The 18,900-nt window shown below is 38.4% G+C and overlaps 1 protein-coding gene across 2 annotated transcripts in view; it reads left to right on the top strand.

Annotated features, from left to right (window-relative positions):
• The first annotated feature begins 214 nt into the window (after positions 1 to 214).
• UBN2 (ubinuclein 2) overlaps positions 215 to 18,900 on the top strand; it is a 79,538-nt gene continuing 60,852 nt past the window's right edge. The window contains exons 1-2 of one of the 2 annotated variants that reach the window (XM_070369195.1): positions 215 to 1,308; positions 6,318 to 6,410. In XM_070369195.1, the coding sequence (XP_070225296.1) occupies positions 745 to 1,308; positions 6,318 to 6,410 (657 nt within the window). In that variant the 5' untranslated portion in view covers positions 215 to 744. The remainder of the gene's footprint in view (positions 1,309 to 6,317; positions 6,411 to 18,900) is intronic. The other variant, XM_070369196.1, reaches the window with a different exon arrangement.

Here is an 18,900-nt window from a genome sequence, read left to right as displayed (position 1 = left end):
AAGCTGCAGGGTGAGTCAGGTTGGAGTTAGCCATTTCCTTTCTTCCCCTGACATTTCGGGCTGCCGGGGCGCTGGGCGGGCAGACACCGAGGCTGGTGTTTGCGGCCTTCTACTCTTTCCCCGCATCTGCCTTGACTAACCAGCTGACAACCCCAACTCCCTAGAAGCGACAGAGACAGAGAGAGACAGAGACAGAGAGAGAGAGATGACCGGGCGCCATAGCTAGGTCGGTCCCAGGCACATCTCCACGCTCGCCACTGAGCGCCCCTCGGGTTTCCAGGTGCGAACAGGAAGCTTCTCGCGAACCCCCAGACCCCTCCCCTTTAGAAAGGGCGCAGACAGCGTCTCTGTTTCCATGGAAACCGGTCCTGCCATGATGTCACTTCCGCTGACCTGTCTGGACTCCAGACTGTTGGGAGGAAAAGAGGAAAACTGAGCCACAGCCACGACGGTGGATGCGAGCGTCTCCTGTCTGCGCATGCGCCCGCTCAGCGGCCTGCTTCTATTTATGTGGGGGATCCAACATGGCGGCTGCGGCGACCCTGACGATGGCGGTGGAGCCCGTCAGAACATAGTGGCGGGGAAGGGGGCACAGTCCGCACTCACGGTGGCGTCGGCGGAGACGGCTGAGGGTGGTGGAGGGAAGAAAAGCTACAGAGAGCAAAAGGAAGGGCAGGCAGGCAAACAACTCGGCGTAGAACCGAGCGCCGGCTCGAGCGAAGGCAGAGGGCCAGAACAGTGGGGATGGCGGAGCCACGCAGAGTAGCGTTTATTAGCCTGTCACCGGTGAGGCGGCGCGAGGCCGAGTTCCCAGGGACCGAACGCGAGCCCGAGTATCCTCGCGAGCCTCCCCGGCTGGAACCGCAGCCGTACCGCGAGCCGGCCCGGACGGAGCCGCCGGCCCCGCGGGAGGTTGCCCCCAGGTCGGACGCGCAGCCCCCGCCGCGGGAGAAGCCGCTCCCTCAGCGCGAGGTCAGCCGCGCCGAGCCGCCCATGTCGCTGCAGCGCGAGCCCCCGCGGCCCGAGCCGCCGCCACCGCCGCTCCCGCAGTTGCACTTGCAGCCGCCCCCGCCGCGGGAGTCGACTTCCCGGGCCGAGCCGCAGCCGAGGCCGCCGAGGGAGACGGTGCGCCTGGAGCTGGTGCTCAAAGATCCCACCGACGAGAGCTGCGTGGAGTTCAGTTACCCGGAGCTGTTGCTGTGTGGAGAACAACGGGTACAGAAGATCCCTCCCTCATCCCCCAGACCCCGGGAGCCTCGAGACCCGTCCGCCTCCCCCCAGTGGTTTGCACCTTCCGACGCCCACCTTGTGCGTCTCGGGTCTCCGCAGAGGGTGGCTGGAAAGGGCAGGGGCCGAGCGGGTGTGCTTTTCTCTGCTCCCCTGGGTTGGCCCCGAGGCTCCTACCCGCTCCACCGACCATCCTCCCCTACCCCCCGCATCCTGCTCTCGCTCCCGCTCCAAAGGCTGTTCGGATCTGGCTTTCCCTTGCACCTTTCGAAACCTCAGGTTTCCTCTGTGCCTTCTACAAAAAAAACCTGGGGGCCCTGCAAGTTGCGTTGTTGGGTTTTGCTTGCGGACCTCCAGCAGTCGGTAGAAAGGAAGAGAAAACCTGGGGGACACGCCCCCCAGTGTGAAGCAGAGACATTGTGTAACCCCTCCAGGATCATCTTCACCTTCGTCGCTGTTTGTTGTTGTGGGCGCTGAGATGTGCTTCTGAGCGTGGGGTATTTTTCTTAATTGAAGGGGATTTAAAAGTAATCTAAACATTTTCAGACTAAGGATTCCACTTTAGGAATGAAGGATACCTGAGCTAGTTATCTGGTTCCTTATTTTTCTCTTTCGTGTTGATATTGGTAAACCTTTTAAGCTTTGTTTTCTCTAGTGTTCATGCAGCAATTGAATGGGAGGGTGTCTCTCGTTTTATTTGGCGCTTACCATCATATTCTTATTTGAGTGTACATATCATTAGTTTATTGGTTCTAGTTGAAGGATATTGCACTTGGCCATTGTGATTTTTGGATGATGAAAATAATGTTAGCTTTGAATTTCTAAAAACTTTATTAAAAATACCTAGGTATGCCTTTGGTGGAACTGGTGAACAATGGAGATAGGAGAGGGGCTTGTTGGTAGCTGTAATTTTTATTGTTGGTTGGTGATCTTCAGAAGTAAGCTAGAAAGGGAAATGATGGAGTAAGTGTAATAAGAACAATTTCCTCTGTTGTTTAGAGACTATTCTGTTTATTAGGTTTTGCTTTAGCACTCGTCTAATGGACCCCAGAAATCACTTGTTTTATTTTCATCCTTGGTTATCTTTATAGTTGAAATGAATAACTTAGTTTAAAAATACCATATTAAACAGTGTCATTAGATTTTGTTTGTTGTAAAGCCGGTCAATCTTTTGATCATTATTTACAAATACTGTTGTGTGATCAAATCATTACTAAGTGTTTGCAACCAAAATGAATTGTTAAGGATAGAGATCATTTTGGTCATTTCTACACAACATTTTGCCCTTTAGACTCACTTTAGTGCCCATGTTATTCATAAAGTGATGGCATATTTTTCCTCCAAAGAATTTTGAGAATATTGGACTGAAGCATTTTTCCAAAAAATTGTGCTATATTTGATCTTCTAATCTAAAGAAGGTTTGCAGTTGTACTCCCTAATCTACTTCATAAATTATAGGTGATTATATTGGGGAAAAAATACATAATAATGACTAACATTTACTGATTTCTCACTGTGTGCTAAACACAGTTCTAATTGTGGCTTGTGGAGTTTAAGTCCAGCAGAACTGCATGAGAAAAAACCTTCATCCCCAATTTACAAAGAGGTGGCTGGTTCCCAGAGTGCTCATATATCATCTTATTAGTACTTTTTCCCATATGCTAGTACCAATTCTTAATAAAAACAGAATTCTTACAATTTACTCATATAGTATAAATTTAGAAAGTCCTGCCCAATTGAACTGAAAAAGGAATTATAGTAGAAATACAAAAACCTCTGTTATGATCTTTATGCTATAATATTCATGGGATGATAGACTAATAATAGATATGTATCTTTTAATTATTAAGTTGATTTTGACACCCTACCCTATTAATTTGATAATATCAGAACTAATAATTAAATGTACTAGGAGAAAGGTGAATAATTCATTTAATTTTTCTTTTACACTATCAGTTTGTGGTGTATTAGTCTAGTTATCTTGTACATTCAGCCATATATCATTTGACATATTCCACTTAACCAAAATATCCATTGTTTATACATACAGTGTGCCTTTGCAACAAATATTTGCCAGATTTTCCTATGATTATTCCCAGTGAACATATTTATTACATAAGGAAGTATAGAAAACACCTTTCTAAATGAAGTTGTCACATTTCCATGAAAGGAAATCCTGGGAAGAGAAACCAGGAAAAGGCAAAATGTAAGCAATAGAATTAATCTGCAAAGTGGAGATTCCCAGCTTTGGTTTTTCTTCCCCTCAGGAGGAGTCCAGTTTATTTTCAGTGATGATGGAATATTTTCAAAATAGTTTTTAAATTTTGTGGTGACTTAGTGGCTAAGTCATGTCCGACTATTTCGACCCCATGGACTGTAGCCTGCCAGGCTCCTCTGTCCATGGGATTCTCCAGGCAAGAATACTGGAGTGGGTTGCCATTTCCTTCTCCATGGGATCTTCCTGACCCAGGAATAGAACCCAGGTCTCCTGCATTGCAGGAGATTCTTTACCGACTGAGCTATGAGGGAAGCCCTCATTTTGCCTTATTGTAATTGAACAACATACTATGTAGCAGGTTAAGAGTAGCAAGGGAAGGAAAAGAGATCTTGTAAAATTAAAAGAAGGAAACTTTCTGCAATATTGAGATAGCTGTCTATTACCCAGTAAGATTTTACTTGATAGATATGTAAGTATAAAAAACCTGTTACATGTGAGTACAATCTGTACTGGGGTGAATTTAAACCATCTTTCATAAATATATAACAGTAAAACCCCTATTAACTAAATGCAGTCAGGAATTTTTCTAAACTTACTTATTTATAAGGGAAAACATAATCAAATGAGCAGGTGTTGGCAAAATATGGAAAACAAAACCCGCTCTAGTTGTCAGAACACAGATTAGCTAAACCCTTAACCTTGTCTGCAGAGCATTGATCCTGGTTGAGGTGGAGGCACTGTAATCATCTCTATCCTGAAAGAGTAATTTGTTCACCTTTTCTGGCTCAGGGGAATTGATACACAAGAAATTCTTTTTTAACTCTTAGTAAACCAGAGAATCACTTAACCAGAAAACATCTTCCCTTAAGCATGATTAATTGAGCATTTTGTATAAAAATAAATGATTACAGTGGTAATGTGATTATACTGTTACCAGAGCATTCTGTGGTATTCCATTATTTGTCATACTGCATATTTTGGATAACATATATGAAAGCTCTTCTGAAAATGGTGTTAATTAGTTAATCAAAGGAAAGAATTGTTGCATCAATTTTGCCTATGGGTTGATCGGTTATTTCGGTATTTACTAATTATTAGGTCTTTTCACCCCAAAAATGTAAAGCTTAGAGCCTTAATTTTGAAAGTGAGTCAGTTTCCTTAAATTTACTTTTATAGATTATCAAGAGTAAATAAGTGATTTAATTTTGCTGCCTATATAAAAATCCACATATAAAATATTTGATAATGGTTTATAAGGTGATTCTTATTTAAAATATCTATCCATGTGTTTATATTTGCTCATATAGAAGTGGGTCAGATCAGTAGTGAGATGTAGTATTTGGACTCCATCGTGATATGAGGAACAGTTTATAATGGCAAGGCACAGTGGTTGTTGACTGTCCTTAACTCTGATCTCATGTTAAGGCTGTCCCCTGCACATGCCTGGTGCTTCTTGTTTCATCACCTTTCTGCTTGCTTGCTTGCTTTTTTTATTTCTGTCATTTATGTTTTGTTTCTTTCCTTTCTTGTTTCATCACCTTGCTGCTGTTTTGTTTCCTTCAGGTCATATTTATATTTTCCTTTGATAACTCCTGTTGGGATAAAGGACTGTACATGTTATTTAATAGATAATTTTCAAAATTGATTTAAAAGTTCCTTTAAGCTTTAAAATGTATCCTTTCATTCTAATGCCTCCTAAGTATGATGAATTGTTTTGTATTCATTCTGTCCATATTTTTCGATTAATCATGTCTCAGCCTTTATAGCCAGGATAAAATATCTTGGTTTCAAAGTTTGCAAAACGTCATCCCTTCTACATTTTTTCTTGACCTTCAGGGCAAATCTGTGTCTAATATTTCAGCTGTAATGTACTCTCACTTTAATTACTGCTTGAAGATGGTACGTCAGTTAAAGCATTTAGCCTTTTTTTCCATGAACTTTCTAGTCAGTTGTTCATAATTAGATTATGTGTAGCTCCTTGTTTTGTTTTTTTTTTGTATATTGAAATGTATCTATCTATCTATCTATCTATCTATATATATATATGAAGTGTGTCTGTGAAATAGTAAGCTTGAGTAAAAGATGTGATGTGTCTTTTTGTTTATTTTGATCAGTAGGTGGTAAATGCAGGATCCTAGCTGTATGTTTTAAACTGTGCTTTATAGTAGATTTTAACTCTACCTGCTAAAAGGAAGCCTTGATAATGTAAGCTGTAGCTATCAAATTTTTCTGCCTTGTTTAGAAGTCGTATGAATTTCTTGAATGGATATTCATTGACAGGATGTAGATGATATAGAGCTTGTCTGTGCTTGGCCTCAGCAAAAAGCTGTAGCAGCTATAGATACTCCAGTGCTAACTCAGGGCAGATGATTAAATGATAATTGTAATAAACTTTTAGAAGCAAAAGATTTTCTGACCAAATTGGTTAATCTTTGTTGGGAAGTTATAGGTGTTTTGTTTTTTTTTTTTAACCTAATTTTCTTGGGTTTCTTTGGCCTTTTTATTTTGGATAGGGTAACCATAGATCATTTTGTGACTGAAGACAATTTGAATTGTTGAGTTTTTAACTGTTGAAAAACTTTAAAATGTGTAAGAGTCCATTAAAACTGCAAATATTTTTGCTATAAACCAACATGTCTTTCTAATTAGTTTTTTTTTAATTTTTGAATTTTTAAAAAATTAAAATGGATTTTTCAAATGAAGTGTAGTTGATTTACAGTGTTAGTTTCTTTTTTAATTACTTTTTAATGCTTCTAATTTATTTGTTAATATTTGGAAAAATTGACTTATTTACTAAATTTTAAAGATATAGTCAACTGTAACTGAAGTAATACTAATACTTCTGTTTCTTTTACCATTCACTTTGAATCAGAAAAAGCCTGTTTACACAGAAGACCCATTCAATGATGATCATCAAGAGAGGCAAGAAGTGGAAATGTTGGCTAAGAAGTTTGAAATGAAATATGTGAGTATAATAAACTTCACTCAGGTAATTTTATCCTATTGGCCTATTTTTTTTTTCCCTGTGACTGGTTGGGAGGGCTTATGACATCCATTGCTCACATTATCTTGTTCTAATAAATTGAACCCAGATGAATGGTTAGATGATCAAATAAAGATTCCAATAGGTTTGTGGTGGCTATAGTAGTAACTGTCATTTCTTGTACTCCTTCTGGAGTTTCAGCAGTTTGCTTATCATTACCTACAATCCTTGTAACAGCACTGCAAGGTAAGTGACATTGACCACATTTACAGATGAGGAAAGAGGTCTGAGCTTAAGGTTAAATAACTGATCTAAGGTCACATGTACTGATGGCAGAAATGAGACTGCATTTCCAGGTCTGTTTAGCTTAATCCTTTGCTCTTTCCACTGCCATTGAGAACACTGCTTTAATTCCTTTGGTGTAGTAGTTCTTAAGCCTTCCTGCCTCTTAAGTGTTTAAGAGATTTTGAATGTGTGTCCTTCTAGGCCACTTACAGGATCAGTCAAGAAGCAGCATGAAATTTCTTTATAAGTGCCTTGTCTACCTTAAAAATCCATGTGCATTTTATAAACTGTGCCACAATAGATTAGTGTTTGTTTTAATATAAAAATAAATTTGAATTTCCTGATTGTGAAATTGCTTACTATTATTCTCATTTTTTCTGATATAGTTGACTTGGTTGGAAAATCCCTCCCATACCCTTCCCGTGTTTATTCTATGGCTTTAACTACCCCTGTCTCATTGCTCAGACCTGACCCAAGAGAAGCAAGACCTTACCTCTCTTGTGGTTCCCCTGAGAGCACTGGAAAGTATCTCACAGAGATAGGACATCAGCTCACACTAGCCCCGTCATTCGTGTTATCTTCAGAGTGCAGTTAGGGTGGCAGTAGTAGTAACTGTCATTTCTTGGTGATCTTGGTGAGCACTTGTGAGGAAACAGTTTGAGGGGAGGAAAATAGATGAGAATGTTTTGAAATGTGGGTCAGGTTCTAGGTCATACTTTGCCAGCTGCTAATTGTATCCATTGGTGAGTTTATTTAACCTCTTTGTGCCAAAGTTTTCTTCCCTGTAAATTTGAGAAGTTCAGATTTTTCCCATCCTTCTCTGGCTCTGTATTCTGTGGCTGTATAATATCCTGAGGGGTGCACTGATGGAAAGAATAGCCAAAGTTGTTACACTGATTTGTAGTGTTAATTATAATGCAGTGTTCTCAGATTATAAATCCTGAAATAGCTGTTTATAATTTTTATACAAATTAATAAATACTTGGGTTAAATTTAGTGTTTTAACCAGCTAGTACATTTTACATGGTTCAAATTCAAAAGTATGGAATGAAAAATCTTCCTTTTATTCTCTTGTCCACCCACCTAATCTCATTTCCAAGAGGCAAATAGTGTTCTTGAGTGTCCTTCCCAAAGATATTTTATGTGTATCTTTCTGTATACATTATTCCTTCCCCTACCGCCACCCTTTTACACATATAGCAGAATACATGATTCTGCTCTTTGCTTTTTTCATTTCCTATATCATGGAGATTTTTTTTCATATCCAGGCAAAGGGAGCTTTCTCTCTTTTTCAGAGCTACATGGTATTCGGTTGTATGGAAATATCACAGTTTATTTAACTAGTCCCCACATAATTGCAAAATTGTTTCCAAAAATTTGCTTTTCTAATAGTGCTACAGTAAATTATTTAGTAGCATGGCATTTCATACTACTTCAAGTTTATCTGTAGAACAAATTCCTAGAAGGGGATTTTTTAGGTCAAAACATTTATGCATATATATTTTTGGTATATACTGTATTATCAAATTAGGAGTTTCAGTTATTACTCTCTACTCCCTCCAACACTCTTATTAAAATGTTTTTTTCCCCCATGGGTTATAAAACCAAGGGTTACAATTGCCCTTTGAAAATGGAAGACTCCCAGCATATCCTATAAAGAAGGAACCTCACAGTTTGCATTAAATCTTATTGGAGATCTTTCCTGGCATAGACAAACCAGTGTCCAAAAGAAGTTGGTTGATGTGTAAAATTGTTTTATGTGATTAGGATATACTCAAGCACTGTCATTTTGCAAGGATAAAATGTTACTCTTGTTATCATTGAATTTAATGGACTATATTTCTTCCCTAGTGTTTTATTTTGACTGCTGACTCTTTTATTTCATTCTAAGTAGAGATTTAAAATATTCTGCCTCATCAAGGTTTTATGTACATAAATCTAAAAGCATGCCATGAATATCATAACAGTGAATGTTATGTATGCATATTATTACAAGTTATTTGGAACCTTTTAAGAAAATCATCAGACTCTTAAGTGACCTGTGAGAAGATACCTTGTCCGCTCTAGGCTCCAGGCTTTGTAAAAGATCACTCTTAAACAGCAGAGATTTTCATTGGTGTTTAAAGACAGTATATGTAGATGTCTATATGTATAGTTATACATATATGACAATTGTTTATATAAGCACCATATGTGTATTTATATTTTAACTAAAAGAAAATCTTTTAGATATTTGCAAAATGTTAACCCACCAAAGTTCGATTACTTTTTGTGCATATGACAAAAAAATGACTTAGTTTTTTGAGGTTTATAAAACACAAATAAAACTTGTATCCCTAGCTACCTTTTCTTCTTACTTTTTTCCCTTTTGTAATATAACTTAGATGTCCTTGTCATTATTTCTGAAAATCACTTAAGGTTATTTCTGACCTTTTGTTTCTTGGAACAAGAGATGGAGATAATTTGTTAAATTCTGTATATAAATAATGAAATATTTGAGTATTTATGTTGGACATACAAAGAATCATGTTATTTGCCGCCTCCTGGAGAAACTTTAAAAATAATTGGGAAGACAAAACATATGACACACAAATGCAGTGTCTGTGGAAATGAATGACTCTCCTTTGGGGACCTAAAATTGAGTAGAAGAGCCAGTCTCATTCTTGAAATTGGGAGGAATTTTGGAGACTTGAATGGATCCTTTGAACCTCCTTTCCACCCTTTGTAGACTTACACTGGATGAGAGGCAGCAGCAGCAGCGGGCTGTAGTGGAAAGAACCCAGGGTTATGATTTAATGAAGCTGCATTCTAATCTTCTCTTTGCCATAACTAGCTGGGTTACCTTAGTGAAACCTCTTGGCTTCTTTGTGCTTTAGTATGTGTGAGGTGAAAGTAAGGTCTGCTTAGTCAACTTTATAACACAAAAGTTTTGTCAACATAAGATGAAAAATAGATTGTTAATGTTTAAAATGTTTAAAGTGCTATCTAAATGCGAAATGCTGTTTAGTCACTTAAACATATCATTCTTTTCTCTGAAAAATAATTTATTTCAGGAAATAGCAAGTAACAGATTAATTTTGCAAAAAAAGACATTAAAACACCAATATTTTTCTCTCTCTTTTAGGCAGATATATTAACCTGGCCTCCTGATTACCCAGAGGGCTAGACCTATGCAGAGAATTACTTCATTGGATAAAACAGAAATTAAAGCTTATCATTCTTGTGGAGAGTTGCTTTATTCTGTACTTGTCGTAAATTCTTTGTACATAAACATCTGTGTGGTTTTAACCTCTTAATTGACAACCCCACTGATTTTGATCTCCTTCAGGAATTTTGTTCCATGTAGCCTTTATCTTTGGTCCTCCAATCACTTGTTACATATTCTTCTTAACTGTTTTGTCTTCTTACAGACCACAACAGATTATTTGGAGCCCTTTAAGAAAAATTATTGGCCAACAATGACTTGGGAGAAGATATCTTTTCCAAGCCTAGACTCTCACAAAAAAGAGTACGGTTAAACAACAAATGGGGATATTATTGCCCTATAGTTTATACTGTCCTGTAGTTATTTTAGTGTTTGAAATTCAGGAGTAGCAAATTCAGATGTCCTCAGTTGTGCACTGATCAATCAGTGAAGCAAGTCTGATGGACACTGAAAGTGGGGGATTCTTCCAAACGGAAGACAGACAGCACATGCCCTGTCTGAAGGGGACACTGCTGCTCGGTTCCAGCCTTTGTTAACTTTGCAGGAATTTGGCCTTAGGGTTGCCAAATCTTTCCATTTCTCAAAAGAATGCTGAAATCTGCATTTTACTCTATTATTCTTACTTTTAAATGTTGGCTTCTAACTAAAACACCTCCTGGGCTGGCCAAAATATATCTGAGGGCCGTATTTGGCTCTCAAGCTTTTGTTTGAGACCTCTGTATACTTGGTTCACCTTTTTTTTTTTCCCTAATACATTTAACTTGTCAGTTCATCTACTTTTTACATTCTGCCTTTTCTCTTCTGTGAGCAGGGTGGCTGGTGGTACGTGTGGGGGCCTATACCATTTCTACTGTGATGGAGCATGCATTTGTATGAAGATTCAGAGAACTGGGCAAGCTAAACTTAAGGAGAAAAATAGGATGCATTGAGATGTGGCTGGGTCCAAGAGAGATGTTAGTGATAAATTCTGTGATTTGTTGGAAAGCCTGTGAGGCCAGTTTGTGGGCTTTTTGTATATATAGCTGTTACTTATGCTGGAGAGGAGTTATGTGAAGGGGGAGCAGGTGACCACCTAAGGGAGAAAGGAAGACTGCCTGTGGCGTATAGGATGCACTTTATCCTGCTGCCGTTGCTTGTGGATAGAAGGACTAAGACAGCTTTGGTAGTTGAAAACCAGTGATAACAAATTATGGGGCATATAGAACCCTGTATTGAATGATTGGTTTGTGTTTTTCCCCCCTTCTGTCCTATTTTTATTGTCTGTTGTATTTCCTGTTACATTACTTGTCAAATAATGTGACAGTGTGTCAGTTCAGTTCAGTTGCTCAGTCATGTCCAACTGTTTGCGACTCTCACATCCATACATGACTACTGGAAAAACCATAGCCTTGATTAGATGGACCTTTGTCAGCAAAGTAATGTCTCTGCTTTTTAATATGCTGTCTAGGTTGGTCATAACTTTTCTTCCAAGAAGCAGGCATCCTCTAGTTTCATGGCTGCAGTCACCATCTGCAGTGATTTTGGAGCCCAAGAAAATAAAGTTTGTCACTGTTCCCATTGTTTGCCCATCTATTTGCCATGAAGTGATGGGACCAGATGCCATGATCTTAGTTTTCTGAATGTTGAGTTTTAAGCAGCTTCTTCATTCTCCTCTTTCACTTTCATCAAGAGGCTCTTCAGTTTCTCTTCGTTTTAGGCCATAAGGGTGGTGTCATCTGCATATCTCAGGTTACTGATTTCTCCAGGCAGTCTTGATTCCAGCTTGTGCTTCATCCATCCCGCCATTTTGCATGATGTACTCAGCATATAAGTTAAATAAGCAGGGTGACAATATACAGCCTTGACATACTGCTTTCCTAATTTAGAACCAGTCTGTTGTTCCATGTCCAGTTCTAACTGTTGCTTCTTCACCTGCATGCAGATTTCTCTGGAGGCAGGTCAGGTGCTCTGGGTAGTCCCATCTCTTGAAGAATTTTCCACAGTATGTATTTCCTCAGTATGTGACGGTATGCATTCAGCATCAGTTGCTAAATTATTTTTTGGAAAAAGAGCGATATAGGTATTCAGCACTTACTTCTACCTAGAATATATCAAAATGGTTGTTGTACACTCATGATAAATAGTTAAGTCCAAGTTTTGACATTTGACATTTGTCGTGTTGGTTATTGTAGGCAGGAAGTAGAATACAGTTTAAAGAGACCACCATAACTTCCTCATTCCCAGTCTTAAGACTCCACATGTTGAGGCTAAATATGTATAGTACTTCCCAGTTCAGTTTTTAGATATTTCTGGATTGTGTATGTTTTTCTGAGGCCATGTATACTCTAGATTAGAGCATGTAATGAAGTTTGGTTTGATGGGTGTAGACTTGTTCTCTAAGCCTGCGAGGCCATAGGATGACATGTGATGGTTGGAAGATTTGTTTTAGTGATTTTTCTCACTTTCTTACCCCAGCATCTTGAAAGATCATGCTGTCCTAGAACTGGATATAACTTCAATAATCTAAAGGGAAGTGCTTAACCCAATATCTGATACCTTGCAGTTAAAACTGTTTGAATCTCAATGACTCTCTAAACAGGAAGACATGTATTCTTCCAGGCATTTATTAGCCTTTATAAAGTCACATTGTGACTTTAAAATCTGCTTATTATACCACAAAGATTTTGAACCCACCTCTAGTGCTTTGATTTTGGACTTTCTGAACCCTTAAGTGGCTTCATATTTATTTTAAAAGAGAGGATAGGGGTAGATTTGATGGTGTAAAAGTTATGAGCAGTCTTATAAGTAAGGCATTTGATGGAGTTGAGTTAACACTTTTTAGTAAAAAAGTATATAAAAAGTCATTCTTTTGGTATGGCTTTTAAAACTGATTTTGTTCAATTATGTTTTAAAGAATGGCAATGTCTTGGCATAACTAATTTTCAATGAAATTGGCTTCTTCATAGTATATACTAAACTGAGTTGAAAGGAAATATATTTTTGTACTTAAAATAATTGTAAATTGTTTGAAAAGTGTCCTCAAATGTGAGAGTGATGTAAGTGGATATCAGAAAGCATTTATGTGCCCTGTCTGGGAATTTTAAGGATTCTGTCTGCTCTTCATATTATTAGATCATCATCCACACTTGCTGAGGCATTTGAGCTTCCTTGAGAACTTCCTGGGAGAAGGCACTGGCACCCCACTCCAGTACTCTTGCCTGGAAAATCCCATGGACAGCGGAGCCTAGTAGGCTGCAGTCCATGGGGTTGCTAAGAGTCGGACACAGCTGAGCAACTTCACTTTCACTTTTCACTTTCATGCATTGGAGAAGGAAATGGCAACCCACTCCAGTGTTCTTGCCTGGAGAATCCCAGGGACGAGGGAGCCTGGTGGACTGCCGTCTGTGGGGTCGCACAGAGTCAGACACAACTGAAGTGACTTAGCAGCAGCAGCAGCAGCAGCAGAGAACTTCCTGGGCTGGTTTTCCTCTATTTGTTTTGGCCTTATACTAAATCTTGTCCCTAAGAATCAACTTGGTAAAGCAGTTTGGGCCAGCTTGTTAATACTACCACAAAATGAATTCTACTTAAAAAGCACATGTATATTTAACTTCTGTTGACCAGTAATAGTGTGGTACTGCAAATACAATAAAAATGTAAAATAATAGCCTTTTAAAGCAGTCTGATGGGTGTGGTTTTTCAAAGGGCAAGAGAGAATTGTCCCCTCAAATAATAGTTTCTTTATTGCAGTTAACAATTCTAATTGCTTGCCATGACATGCCTTTTTAAGTCCTTGGCCTCTTTAAGCTAAATAAATTTCTCTTCATCTTCTTTAAATCCCATAGGAACAGTTGAGAATCAGCAGTTTTAGGGTATTTGGGAGGAAGGTTCTGTATCCATAAGTGGTGATTATAGAAATCTGAGTATACTGTTTCTTTGTTGTTAAGTCAGCTCTTGACTGACTTTCCACTGACTTAAATCTCTGCCTTTTTCTGTTGGTAGGTTAAGGAAATTAGTAAAGGTGGAAGATAAGGTTGTGATAGGGCTGCAGCAACTATCTGTATGACCAGTAGATATTTTCTTCTTGGTTATCAAACTGGAGTTTTGGCAGTGTCATGCTTCTGTCTTCCGTAGGTGATCAATGAAAGTTGGTTATTAGTTTAGGGTTATTATAACTTGGAGGCAATAGGTGGTTCTGTAAGTTTGTTTTCCATTTTGGTGTTCCAGTATAATTAGACTTCATTGGCTTGAAACACTGATTATCAGGTTAAGTACTAATGACTCGGTAAGCCATTTTTTTCTGAGTCATGGTATGTGAACTAGTGCCCTCTAGGAATAGATTTAAAGGGATTTCTTCATCTTATATGTAGCAAAATTCAAAGGCTTTTAAAATTTGGAAAATAAAATTTGCATTGCTTTAAGATGCATTTACTGTGTAAACTATAATATCAATAATTGCAGGAGGCCAGACAATTTATCAGGTAAGGGTTTGATGCTACTGAGAAGTATTTTTGCTAAAGATACTGGACAAGAGAGCAGCTCAAAATAGGCCTAGTAGGAAAGACATGATAATACAGTCCTTTGCCAATCTGTCTTGAGTTTCTTTAGGTGAATTTAATATTTTTAGATTAAAAAAAAAAGAAATTTCACTGGTGGCCTAGAGGTCAGGATTCCAGACTTTCTTTGCTGTAGTTCTGGATTCAGTCCCTGGTTGGGGAACTGAGATCCTGCCAGCCAAAGTCTCCCTTCACTGCTACTTCCAATTATATCCCTTCCACACTGGTAATAACCATGGTTATCCACTGGTTATAATTCTTTGAGCTTTATATATATAAAGCTATATATATAGCTATAGATGTATATTGTTGTGTTTTTCTTAAATGAAATCCTTCTGTTTGTATGATAGTTGAATAAACAACTTGTTATTTTTAATGTTGTCTCTGTGATTACCAGTTAGGTTGAGCACTTCCAGATACTTAGTGAATATCAGTATTAGTTTTTCTGTGAATAGCCTGAACTATACATAACACTTGGTAAATTGTTCTTGTTACCTTCTATATTATTGAATAGTCTTCTACCACATTGTTTTAAAATGGCTGTTAATATTGAATAGGTTTGTCATAGTATAATTTATACCTTTATCATTGTTATGGTGCTATAATTGATATGAGCTTGGGAAAATCCTTATACTTCTAAGATCCTATTTTTAGAGGCATTTTAGTTTGATTAATACTCTTAGGTAAAGAATTAGCCATTTTGGTTGCTATCATTGACAAGTGTCACATTTCCTTATTTAACCATTTTACTGAATATAATAGGGATTCAGCGCTATCATTTCCATTGGTAATTACTGGTATCTTTGACTAGACTTAAATGTTCCTAAATCTCTCTACTTATGTGTAAGTTACTAGACTTATGCATAAGTCTCATTGTGCTCATTAAAATAGAACCTATTTGTTTTTCAAGATTTCCCTGGATAAATCTTTTATAGGCAAATAATTGTGCCTAGACAAAAAAATACATTAGGAGAGCAGAAAAAGATCATTGTGATTTTGAGTGGAAAACATCTAGGAGAAAAGCTTTACAACTTGGGCTAAGTTGTAAAGGGTGGGAGTATTCAGAGAGGAGTAAGAGATTATTCCAAATAAGGGGAAAGCATGAGGAAAGATAAGCCAGCATGTTTGGGAGGAGAGTGGGTATATAAACTGAATGGATTAAAGTGCTCAAGTGAAAAAAAAGTTGGAAAGGTAGTTTTGAGTTAGCATGTAGAAGGCATTTAATTAATGCCATAGTAAGAGTTTTGGATTTATTTTGTAATACGATGCTTCTGAAGTATTTTGAGCAAGGAAATGAATATGAAATGATATTTTAGAAATGTTAAATGATATTAAGCAGGATGAATGAAGGATTAATATGAGGAAATAACGTGACAAAACTAGGCAGCATATTAAAAAGCAGAGACATTACTTTGCGGACAAAAGCTATGGTTTTTCCAGTAGTCATGTATGGATGTGAGAGTTGAACCATAAACAAAGCTGAGCGCTGAAGAATTGATGCTTTTGAACTGTGTTGGAGAGGACTCTTGAGAGTCCCTTGGACTGCAAGGAGATCAAACCAGTCAATCCTAAAGGAAATCAGTTCTGAATATTCCATTGGAAGGACTGATGCTGAAGCTGAAGCTCCAATACTTTGGCCTTCTGATGAGAAGAACTGACTCATTGGAAAAGACCCTGATGCTGGTAAAGATTGAAGGGAGGAAGAGAAGGGGACAACAGAGGATGAGATGGTTGGATGACATCACGGACTCAATGGACATGAGTTTGACATCACCTGGAGTTGGTGATGGACAGGGAAGCCTGGCATGCTGCAGTCCACGGGCTCACAAAGTAACTGAACTGAACTGAATGGGGAAATAAAATGTTTGATGAACCGCACTGAACACACTCTAATGTAAACCTCATCAATGGGAACTGTGAGACAAGCACTGATTCTGTATATATGACTAGCTTCCCAAAGCCCCTGTCAGTATGTCAATGAGCAGAATCTTTATTTCTCTGAAGGGCTGATACAACAGACTTTGAGATGGAACTTCTACTATTATACAGGAAGTATCAGTGGTTTAGTAAGTGTTGTATTAGTAGTCAGTCGCTCAGTCATGTCTGACCCTTTACAACTCCATGCACTGTAGCCTGCCAGACTCTTTGGAATTCTCAGGCAAGCATACTGGAGTGGGTTGCTATTCCCTTCCCCAGGGGATCTTCCTCACCCAGAGATTGAACCTGGGTCTCCCTCATCACAGGCAGATTCTTTACCATCTGAACTATCAGGGAAACCCCTTAATATGAGGAAGGAGATGCTAGTTAAGGTTTTCATTACATTTAAGTGAAAACAATGGCCAGGATTATAAGCAATGGCAGTTAGAATGGAGAAGAAACTGTAGATGTGAATAATTATATGAACAAAGGTTTGTGGGGAGAAAGAGTTGAAGTAGAAGTATTAATGAAGAGTTTTTAAAAATTGTTATTGGAGTATAATTTAGATACAATTCATTCATTTAAATATACAGTTTGGTGAATTTTGATAAATGTATGCTGTCCTATAACCACTACAGCAATGATGATACAGAACAGTTTCAACATCCCAGAAAGTTCACTTCTACCTCTCTACAGATAACCCTCTCCCCTCCAGCCCTGGCCCCTGGCAACCTCTGATTTATTTTGTGTTACTATAGATTTTCGGGTTTTGTTTTTTCTTTTCTAGTGTTTCCTATAAATGTCCTCTTACAGTTTTTTGTATATGGTTTCTTTAACGTGGTATAATGCTTCTGAAGTGCATCCAAGTGTTGCATGTTATCAGTAGTTATTTTTATTGGTGCAAAGCATGTGGATGTAACACTGGGTGATGGGCACTGGGTGGTTTCCAGATTGTGGTTGCTAAAAGTAAAGCTGCTCTAACATTGGAACATAAGTGTGTGTGTGTGAACATATGTCTTCATTTCTCTTGAGGAAATAGTAAGAGAGGAATTGTTAGGTCATATGATAAGTGTGTGTTTAACTTGATAAGAAACTGTCAAACTTTTCCAAAGTGGGTGTATCATTTTGCACCAGCCACGAGGGTTTGAATTGTTCCACATCCTTGTTAATAATAAACATCCCAGTGTCATCAAATTGTGTAATTTTAGTTAATAATGAAACTTTAAGGCAGAAAAATAGAAGAATAAAATGGAACGTCTAGTGGGGAAGCTAATTTGGAGATGATTGACGGTAGGAACACTGGTGTTTTGTATTGAGTTTTATGTGTCTCTGAGTGGAAAAATGACCCAGAGGTTCTATAACTTCTCTTACAGAACTTTTAAAAAAAAACTTTATTTTTAATTGGAGGATAATTGCTTTACAATACTGTATTAGTGTCTGCTATACATCAACATGAATGAGCCATAGGTATACATATGCCCCCTCCTTTTCTTACAGAACTTTTAATAGAATAATACTTTAGAGTCAGATGGTCATGAGTTTGAACATTGACTCTATTACTTTCTCTATGATCTTGGACAAGTTATTTATCTTCTCCAATCTTTAGTTTTTCCCATTTGTTAAATGTGAAATAATACACAGTTGTACTTAGTGTCGGTGCTGATGCAAGTTAGCACTCAGTGGATGGTGGCCATCGTCTTTATCATGATTGGTACTTAAGTATATATTTTATGCCCCCAGTAACTTGTGACTTTCTTGCAAATCTCTGCAGTTTTTCTTTCCTAATTGATCTCCTCAACTGTGTTCATTCCCCACCACTGTGGCCAGAGTGATTTTGTTAAAGCACTGATCTTTCTAGGTTATTTCCCAGTTCCAAGTGAACTGGTTACTTCCCAAGTGAACTGGGCTTCCACAAGTGATTACTTCCTCTTATCCTTGTCTGGGCATAAATATCTCAGGAAAGGCTTGATTTTGTCTTCTGTTAAGAAAAAAACCCAGTACTACTTATATTTTCCTATTTATCATTTATTTATCTTTCTCTTCTCCACAATACTATAAAATCCATGAAGGCTGGCATTTGATAGGTGCTCAGTTAATTTGTTGAGATTATTTTCAGGTTCTTTCAGGACAAAGACTTCTTACTTAAACCTAAGGTCCTTCTGACGTCTAACATTTTTTTTTTTTTATATATACTCACTTTTTAAGAGAAATTTTATTTATTTTGGCTGTGCTGGGTCTTTGTTGCTTCATAGGCTTTTCTCTAGTTGTGGTGAGCAGGGGCTACTCTCTAGTTGCGGTGCACGGGTTTCTCATTGTGGTGACTTCTCTTGTTGCAGAGCAAACTCTAGGGCAGGGGGGCATCAGTGGTTGTGGCTCCCTGGCTCTAGAGCACAGGCATAGTGGTTCTGGGACCCAGGCTTAGTTGCTCCATGGCATGTGGGAATCTTCCTGGATCAAGGATCGAACTTGTGTCTCCTGCATTGGCAGGTGCATTCTTTACGACTGAGCCACCAGGGAAGCCCTGCTTTCT

This window comes from Bos mutus, chromosome 4, assembly GCF_027580195.1.
Source record: "Bos mutus isolate GX-2022 chromosome 4, NWIPB_WYAK_1.1, whole genome shotgun sequence".
Taxonomy (NCBI): domain Eukaryota; kingdom Metazoa; phylum Chordata; class Mammalia; order Artiodactyla; family Bovidae; genus Bos; species Bos mutus.
This window is presented reverse-complemented; position numbering and strand designations above follow the sequence as displayed.